General features: G+C 42.8%; 1 protein-coding gene across 2 annotated transcripts in view; it reads left to right on the top strand.

Annotated features, from left to right (window-relative positions):
• The window catches only part of MAP2K5 (mitogen-activated protein kinase kinase 5), a 225,832-nt gene that overhangs the window by 61,136 nt on the left and 154,709 nt on the right, over positions 1-9,987 (top strand). For both annotated transcript variants that reach the window (XM_019503946.1, XM_019503945.1), the window contains exon 9: positions 5,627-5,666. In XM_019503946.1, the coding sequence (XP_019359491.1) occupies positions 5,627-5,666 (40 nt within the window). The remainder of the gene's footprint in view (positions 1-5,626; positions 5,667-9,987) is intronic.

The raw sequence follows: 9,987 nt of genomic DNA, 5'->3' as shown, positions 1-9,987 counted from the left end.
CGGGTCACGCCTCCTCCCATGCCCCGGCCTGCCCCCGGACCTCCAGCCCCCCAGCTAGCCCCCCCCATCCCAACTTACCTGTTATCAGGCAGCTGTTTTGAATCGATTTAACTTCTCCCTAACGCCCCTGAATGTCTGTACTTGGCCCAAGTGCTTCCTAATATCTCCCCTAAACTTCCCCTGCTGCAGCTTGAGACCATTGCTCCTTGTTCTGTTATCCTTCTATTAACCTCCTCTGTGCAAGTAACCTCGGTTACCTTCATACAGAGCATTCAGTTTCTAGGGGATATTACTCAGTGCTTTCGTAGGAAACATCTGTGGTCTCTCAGACGTGTACTCTGCAGCTCCCTGATAGCCTGATGGGCAGGGATCCTGGTTTTCTCGGATTTAAAAAAATCCCCAATTTTCAGTTTAAAAGTAGTAACCCCAAGTCCACATTTTTCCATGATTAAAATGAAACACCACACTATATAGAGATATATAGGTAGATAGATATATCTATCTATTTATATATATATAGAGAGAGAGATTAGCAGTGTTTCATTTAAATCACAGAAAAATGTGTATTTGGCATTACTTTTTTAAAACTGAAAATTGGGTTTTTTTTTAAGTTGGAGAAAACCAGGATCCCTGCGGAAGAGACTTAAGGTGCAGTTTTCAAATGATTTGTTTTATGCGATCCTCTTGGAAGAGGTGTCTTGTGTCAGCTATGGGGGCCCATGACTTTGCATCCCTCGCTATCCATAGCAATGGGGCTGAAGTGTCCTCTCTCCGTTGTTAAACTTTTAGAGCATTGGCCTCAGTGAATTTGAAAGCGTCTTGGCATCTTGTAGGGATGGTACTCAAACACGGATGTCTGAATCTGCATTTTGTTTGACGTGTTAACATGTTCACCTAACACGTTTCTAAGCTCGAACCAAGATGTTCTACGAAAATTGTTTCTGAAATACCCGCTTAGCTAGTAGCAGTATATTACTGCATATCACAGGACTTTAGATTTGTGAACATAAAAGGACTGGATGCTTACTCTTGTTTCATTTACTAATTTACAATTCTACAAATTACCCATTTTATTTTTTCAATTGTACAATATATGCAGTATTTTAATACTGGAAGATAAAGTAATTTTGAAATAATGTTAAGTCTAGCTTCATTAATGTGTTTTCAAGTTGCTAGACTAGTAAAAGTAATATCATATATGGTTAAAAGAAAAAAACACTATCCTAAGTCAATGGAAAGACTCTCATTAATATCAATGGACGCTGGTTTAGGCCTTTTATGGCATCTATGCCTGAGATTATTTTTAATTTGCCACAGTGATTTTTTAGACGGTGACTCTGCTGAGAGGGTCATTTGAATAGTGCATTACAGAGCTCTTATTACACACTGTGTAAATAAGATACAGATATGGAGAGACATGAATAGGATGTGGGCAGCTGTAAAATGCAACGAGATTAGACTAATAACTTCCAGAGTTGTGAGTAGTTTACACGCGCACCAAGTGTTTGAAATTGCTTTTTAAACTTCTGGGTGCGGGAGTTGGCTACCCATGATGTAATGTTGCCTGTTCAATTTTTCCTTAACAGCAAATGATTTATCGTGGTCTGTTCCCAATCATCTGTGTTATAGCTTTTGCAGTGGTTCATTTACAGAGCAAAAATACAGCCTGAACAAAATGGGAGAAAAATGGACTTGTTCTTCCAGAGCTGGTTTCTGTCTGGTACAAACTCTTATCAACTCAGAACATAGTTTTCCTGGGGTATTTTGTATCCTGCTGTACTTTGGATTTTGTCGTGACAGTTTGTTTCAGTCGGCTTTGTACAGTCGTAGCCAAGCATGGCACCTGGGAGTCCTTTGATGGGGAAGTTTATGCTCCTTGAGGATTTGTGCAAACAAAACAGAATTAGGAAAACATGAGGCGCGGAAGTCAGAATAAATGGAAACGCAATCCAGTCGAGACCATCGCAATATTGTGGGCTCTGCTATGCTGAGAGGTTGCCAGGCTGCCCGTGACCGGTTACCTACGGCTCTGTCTCCTGATGCACTGAACACGGAGAGTCTGATGGGGCCGGGTCTAGAAAAGTACTCGGGCACCTAAAGTGCAGCATAGGCACCTAACTCCAAGCGAGCAATGCACAAAACTCTGCTTAGGTGCCCAAATGGTAAATTTCTCCGAGAGAAGGTGTATAGGCACCTATAATGCTCTGCTGTCAGCAAGCCCAGAGGTGTTAGCTGTGGTCAAATGGCCATAGGTACTGAGATTTGCAAACTGAACCCAGATCCCTGAGCAGAGCCCAAGGTATTGGTGTGTTCAGGAGATGGTAAATGCGCACAGACAGCATGGAAAAGGGCCCAGGAGGTGAGAAATCTGGAGAGACCTGCTTTCCTAAGCTTGAGGGGGTTCAAAGCAATCTCTCTCACCTTCCAGGAGAGCATCCCGAGGGGCATCAGGCTTTTAAAAATGGTGAATGGCACCTTTCTGCTTCGGTCCTCCCACCACTTCCTATGTCATAAAAGTAAGGAGTGAGCCGATCTCCCACATCAAGAGCAAAGAGCAAGGCGTCAAGCTGATTCTCACGCTCGCAACAGCTTTGAGTTGGACCCCCAAGTCCAGGAAGGAGGCAGGGTTTCAGCCCTCTCTTCCGTGTTTGCCTCCGACAAGCTTGAGCATCCCTCTCCATAGCGTGCTGGCCCCTGTGAAGCCCTTTCCAGGTGGCTCGCTGTCCCCGTCCACCGCGTCGGATGCTTAGGCACCCAAGCCAGGCTTGTGAACTCTGGTCTCGGAGCAAAGCGTCCAGGGAGGCGTCGTCCCCTGGATCTCTCTCACCCGCTCCAGCCGCGTGCTGCACCACGATGCCACTTGGGGCCAAATCCTCTTGATACCACCGGGCTGATTGAGCCACGGTTTGGATGAGCGGCCAGACTCCTAAGACCCAAACCACCTAACAAGCGCGTCTGAGCACTCTGCAGGTCCTGCGCCATAGAGAACAAGTTGCCAGTCGCCACGTTTAATCCGTTTGCTCTGCGCTTCTCGTTTCCTTCGATAAATATCCATCAAATATGAAGATCTTGGGATTTCACCCTTCCTCCAGCTCCCACCAGATCAACTCCGTGGCACTGTTTCAGTGCCTCCCCTACAGGAAGGATTTCTGACAGACCCGTTGTTTGCCGGGTGCTTCACCTAGTTCAATAGCCTCCTCGGCAAATCTTGCTTTCAAGTCTCTGTGCTGAGCCGTGGCCAGATCCTGCCCAGCACTGAGCACTGTCACTTCCCAGCACCTTGCATGATTGGGCTTTGGATTGTGCTGCCTCGTTAAAGAGCCTGGTTACTTGCGGCCTTATTTGTCTAACCACGGTGGGCGTGTTCCCTTTGTCGCTGGGGAGACAGGGACGTTTGTAAATAAATGAATAAATGAAATTAAAAGCTGGCTCCTGCAATGAGCGGGTTTATTATTTATAAACTGTGTTGTATTACTTCAGGCTCCGCGTGCATACCCGTAGACATGGCGATGGGTGCCTATAAAATGGAAGAAGCGTATATTTCTTGAGATCGAACCCATTATTCCCTGGGTTTGTAAGCATACAATTCGAAAGCTTCAGGAGGGTATTAAATCTCCTCCATTAGCCAGGCTGACTGTAACCAGAACGTTCAATTCCAACTCGCGGTTCTACATAATATCTAACAAAACCGTTTTCCCCACACGCTCATTGGAACAGGTAATTACTGTGGCAACTACAGACTAATTTGAAGTGTTAGCTGTTAATTAAAACACTGCAGAGGTGTACAGTTGTCTTTTGGTGTAACCAAAGCTCCTATTCAAACTTCATTAATCACTTTACAGTTATTGTGCGGGGGAAGGTCGGGACAACTGAGACGCCGGATCAGTCGAAAGTAAACAAATTCCCTTCCTCCCCCGTTCCCTGCCATTTGCAAAGCCAAGGGACACGCTGTACCCAAGGGCCACGGTATCTCCTTTGTGATCCAATTCTCAGTGATAATTAAATGTTAAATTGGTACTGTCAGTGCTCTGTAAACCAAACCAGGTATCTGCCCTCTGCTGGAAATTTAACCCAAACTTCCACGGATGAATTAGCGTGCATCATAATTAAATAATCAAGTCTTCCCTTTTAATTCACTTGGAAACAGGAGACCTCTCTTACGGAAAAAAAAGATCAGCTTTCTTGACAAGCTAATTAAGTTGCCAAACTGTCCAGCACAGTACATACTAAACTAACAGACGTTAAGCACGCTATCTCAACCTGTTCATTTTCTTATCATTTCTGCTCATCTTAAAGAAGTCCGGCACCGTTTTGCCAGAGTTGGCTCATCCGTCTTACAGCAGAGCGTGGTTACTCCACTTGATGCATCGATTATGCATTCAGCTGTCGGTCTGTCACTGATGGCTTCATCTGAAGATCCTGTTTTCTGCATTGTATATTGATATTAAAATAATCCCAATATTGATGGGACGGTACATAAAGCACTGGCAGTTTCTAAAAGCTAATGCCACTCACATTCATAAATATTTATGCTATAAATTATTAAATTAAGCTTGTTAAGCTTCCACATCATTAATAGAAATTATACAAAGCATCTCAATGTCTATGTAGGATGGTCTGCTTTGTGCTCGGTATGGTTTTGTTCGAGGAAAAAAAGCCTATCAAGAGTTTTTCCTCTTCAGTAATAATTGCTAGTGGCATATAGGGCTGAAATATTGTAATTCTTTAAAGTTAATGCCAAGGATATGACATTATTGTGCATGGTATCATAAATCAGTCTGAGACAATAAAACTACTGAAGAGGAAAAACTTTAATGGTTTTGTTTTTATGCAAAATTACGTTGAGTTTTTTCCTTATACCTTTTTATTTTCTTGGAACGCCATGGCTAGGGATCCGTAGTTTGTGGAATAGCCAATTATAAATGTTTGGTAAGACAGGTTGACACGCGCTACTCTTGAATTACTGTGCAAATTCATTTCCAGAGCGCGTAAATGTTAAGGCTCGGCTGCATGGTTGTTAATACATATATTAATCCCCGCAGTTACAGATGCAGGATGTTCCCTTCACTAACTAATATTTTGTGCAGTCTTTAGATGACTATAAACAGTCAGTCATCCCTTGGTTTACTTCAGTTTAAGTGTTGCAGTTGTGCATCTGATTGTCTTAACGCTCATCATGCCCTCAGGATAACACGGTTTGTATTCGAAAGCTTATTTTATATGAAGAATATGCACAGGGTTTATGTATTATCTTTGTTACATCTGAAAAAATTTTGAAGACAGGTAAATACACATTCATAACCTTTCTAATACGTAGCGTAATATTATCTTGTGCATGCGCTTTTCTACACAACACACAAAGGTGTAATGTTGGCAGTGGAAGCTGTTGAATGGCATAAAAAGTGTTAACTGGCATAAATTCATTTCTTTTTTCTTTTTAATCAGTTGCTTTTAGCCAAACACTCTGAATTATTTGTGCCGTTTGCAAACATGACATGGAAGCTGTTTTAGAATAAAAATGCATTCCCATCTCCTCTTTCTGGGAAATCAGTATATACGTGCTGCACTTACGTATCAAAGTCATTTGTGTGTAATCTCACAATATTTACATTTTCCCTTCATACAGAGCATATCATGTCCCTAGCGGAAAAATACTAGCAGTAAAGGTAAGATATTGGCAGTGATTATATTTCTTTATTTTTAGTCTTGATTGCAGTTTCTTTCTTCTTCCTTTTATGCCTGTTAAGTCATAGTTTGCCTTATTTCCCTGAAATCATGGAAAATGACCCTGCATAAGTCTACTGGGCTGAAATGACCACTGAGCTCCCACAAGTCCAGAGGTCACAGCGTGGTAGCTATAGGAGTCTTCCGTCATTGTTACAGGCACCTCGATTCTTGCCTCTTTCAGTTAAATGGGCACATCGAAAAAGAGCTGCGGCATGTGCAACAGCGATAAAATCTCGCCGGCAGCTGGAAGTGATTCTGTTTCACCCCCTGAATCCAAGAAATGAAGAAATAAGCGGTAGAAAGGTCATGCGAGGTCAGCCTATCTGTTCCTCTGCCGATGCTACCGTTTTCCCCGGAGTATAGTCCGAGTGGTTTGTGCAGCCTCGTTTTTAAATGTCGGGGCTCCCCCTATTCCTTTAGCAGATCATGCTACTTTTGAAGAGATGTCCTCGTTTTGAATGTTGGTTTTTTTTCTTTTACGTTTCTGTCTAAATTTTTCTTTGCTCCTTTTTATCCAACTGAGGGGATTGCTCCTTGTGGATCAGGGGTATTGTTGTAGATGTGCCAGTCCGGGAATTGATGAGAGGCAAGGCTTTCTGTGCGACAACTACTTCTATGGACCACCTGCATAGTTGCAAGAGAAATGTCAGGCTTTCAGGCACATGCGGTCCTTCCTCCGGCCACATACGATTGGTCCAGTAGGAGATGGCACACACAAAGCCTTGCCCCTCGTACTGTCCCCTTGTTCACACTTGGGGAACCTTGGATGGAGAAGAGTGTGCAAAGTCTGATTATTTGCTAGTGAAAGTCTTGCTAAGCAACTGCTGAAGGCTTTTGCACGCTGCCCCAGCCCAATGCACGGAGGCTGAAATTGCAGGTGTAATTCAAGTTGTAAACCTCCCTTTCTGAAAGGAGATCCCTACTTTTCCCAGCTGCCACGAGCAAAACAGAGTTTTATTTTGTTTTTTTAATTTTCCCCACGTGGTTTTGATATCGCTTAAATTTACAGCAGTTCAGAGTTCAGGAAAACATTTGGTTGTGGATGCAGATGCCATTTCAGTTCATGTTTTTGGAATTGAAATAGGACATTTTTAAAACAGAATTCATTTGTGGGATCGTTGCTTAGAAATTCTTAATCATTCTAGTTTCTTTCTATTTCTTTCTCTCTTGTTGTGCTAAATTTGTACAATTGTTTCTCCAAGATCACTGAGTTTCATTGGGTTTTGTGGGGGAATGAGAAGGGGGAAACGAAGGTTTGCGCTAGAGGTGCGGGCTGTTTTCTGCGAGCAAAATCGCCACAGATTTCTCGTGCAAAATTCACCTGCCGTTAGCGAACTGTCCCTAAGAGATCTTCAGTGGGAGTTTCCTTTGGGGGTTTCTTTGCTTTCAGTCATCTATGTTTGCACAAAAGAAAATTCCCTCTCTGCCTCTGAGGTCCTGTGAGGCAGGTGGAACCTTTGTGGGTTTCACGTGAAATCCATGAAACTGGCCACGACAGCTCCTGTGTGAACTTAATTTAAAAGTCCTGCGAACATGAGAAAAGCAGATGTTTGGTGCATCCCATTCTGAACTGTTTCTCTGTGTGCACAAAGCAGGTGAAGCAATGCAAAGAAACAGCCCGATGACATGACACAGAGCAGAAAGAAGGGATAAAGTCAGCTACTTCTGCTCTGGGCTTTTTTTTTTTTTTTGGTGCCGCTTGCAAAGATTGTAATTTTAAATAAAAAAATCTAAGAATTTTTCTTAGTTGTGATAAGCAAAATGTGACACAATTCTCTCTAATTTTCACAGGAAGAGACTTCTTTTTTTAAATGTGGGAACAAACCTGTTCTTCCCCTAGTGTTTCGCTCTGACCGTTGACCGTGCTGGTCTTTGAAACTTGGTCCTAACTCTGCCTCTGCCTCCTCCAGTATTACAGTTGCTTCTGCTCCCTTGAATAATACTTCTTTCAAGTGAGCGCATGCAGAGGGCCTCCCTCCATCCCAGCCCTCATGAGAGCCTGCTCCGACTTCTTCTTTCTTTCTCCCCCACCCAGTTTGACCTTTTCAGGCACGTTGACAGCATCTAAGTGTTGGAGCTGTCAGAAACCATCTGCAGGAGGCGGCACAACAAGCGAGGGAGGAGGGATGGACTTGTCAGAGTTCACTATACCCAACATCCACCAGCTCTGTGCCCATTTCCAAGACATTTTTTTTTTCCTCGAACAGCCCCACATAGTTGTTTTCTCCAGCCCTGGGGATTTGTTCAGTCCCCAAAACCGCTGTGAATTTGTTGAATTGGACTTTTATTATTAAAAATGCCTTTTTGCTTGCCCGTGTAAGTATTGTTTAAAATGAGCTTTTGATATGCTCTTCCAAAGAGACGCTTGCAGGGAATGGATGTCTGTTATGTTGGTTTATAACAGCATAGTCACAGGCTAGGAGTTGCAAAGTCTGTCTCTTAATCCTGGTGCTAAAATGAATTTACATTATAGTCTTGAGGGAGTTGCTACGTTCTCCGTGCCTCAGTTTACCCATCTGTAAAATCAAGGTGTGAGTGCCAATGTCTTGACAAGTGTTCTAATCGGAGCCAAGAAGACAAAGAATACAAAATACGGGGGTCTCTGTGGCTGGAAGGCTACACAGAAGTGCATATTTTTGAGTGGAGATTTGTATATAAATACAGCATCACGATCTGACAACACAGGTCAACACTTTGAAAACCTGTTGATTCTGTGCTTTACGGTGACGAGGTGCCCAGCAAATTGCAGGTAGATGGAGCAGAAAAATAAACAAAATATTAATATGCATGCTGCAGGCCAAAGTACTCCACACCCTCATCTATTCTGTAAAATCTTTTCAACTAGATATTGCATGGAAGATTTACTAGATTTCCAAATAGGATTTATTTTCTAATTAGGGAGGAAAATCCATCTAAAGAAGGGTGAAAAATCCTAGCTGCCCGCGTACTGTGTCTGATTGCCATTCTTCAACTGCTTTAGTTTCTGCTGCTCTTAAACTAGCATTTAAATGGACCATTTGATTAATCATTTGTATACTGACTATAATACTCCCAAATTTCCTTTGAGTTGTACATACTGTAAAAGACAATTATGTCGCCACAGATTAAATAAGTGAATTAAAACAGAATAGCAGCTTAATTTGACCTGTGATTTTGCACTCATTCCCTTTAGTGGAACGTATGCCACTCCAGCAAATAGATGAAGTCATCCATGACAGCTTGTGATGAATTGCCGTATTTATACTGTATATTTTAATAGCCTCACACTAATTTAAATTGAGCACAGAGTAAATTATAATTCAGTCACTTGACTGCTTGTATTTAACTTGACAACTCATCCTTATTTGTCCTGGAGGTGTAGTGGAGAGCAGGGGAAATATGTTCAGGTATTTCTCTTGTAGATTTAACCCTTTTCCCTGGAAGTGTTAGGTATTCGAGTTCTCTCTTTGAACCTACTCGGTCTGCTTATTGGTTGCTTTATTTTAGGCCGGGTAGTTGATATTTCTAATGCCATCCACGGTTGTGGCGTTTGCTCATTCGAGGAACTGCCCGGTAGTTCACCACCCAGAATCGGTAATCAGAAGATATGGATTTAGTGCCAAGTGATTCCACAGAGCCTGGGTAAATCCCTGAGCCTCAGTTTATCATCTGAAAAATGGGAATACTACTACCATCTGCCCTTGCCAAGAAAGTATGTGTATGCTTGACCTCCACGAACAGCTCAGAGCTGAGCTCCATAAAAATGCTGTTGCATGATCCCACCCTGGGGCTCCCACCTCCAGCTCTCCTATGACAGAGCACAGTTTCTGCTAATTTGGGGGGTGCCAGAGTTGAGGCAGATTCTTCTGACCCACCTTCCCCACCCTGCTTGTGGCTTTTCAATGTTGTAATTTTTGTCCCTGTCTTAGAGGTTGCCCAACAACCACCTCCTTGTACTCAGTTTGCCGGTTCTGCTGCTGTATCAGCTGAACAGCACAGCGTTGAATTCAGTGCAGGTTATTTTATACGTGATGCATTGAGTCTCCTCTTCTGTTCTCAGTAACTCTCAGAGCAAATCACTTTTTCCTTCCTTTGTCATCCAGACCTTTCCAAAGGTGCCAGGAGGCTGCCCCAAGGTTTATTGGCTATATGGAGTCTTTAAATTTCATTCTTTCCTACCACATTTGTGCCACGTGTATTACAATTATGAAGGATGCCACCAGATCCTTATTTATTGTCTGCGTATCGGCTGCAATAGTTTTGGGGTATTATAGATTTCAT

The sequence above is a fragment of the Gavialis gangeticus genome, unplaced genomic scaffold (assembly GCF_001723915.1).
Source record: "Gavialis gangeticus isolate Ggan-Ray unplaced genomic scaffold, GavGan_comp1, whole genome shotgun sequence".
Lineage (NCBI taxonomy): Eukaryota > Metazoa > Chordata > Crocodylia > Gavialidae > Gavialis > Gavialis gangeticus.
This window is presented reverse-complemented; position numbering and strand designations above follow the sequence as displayed.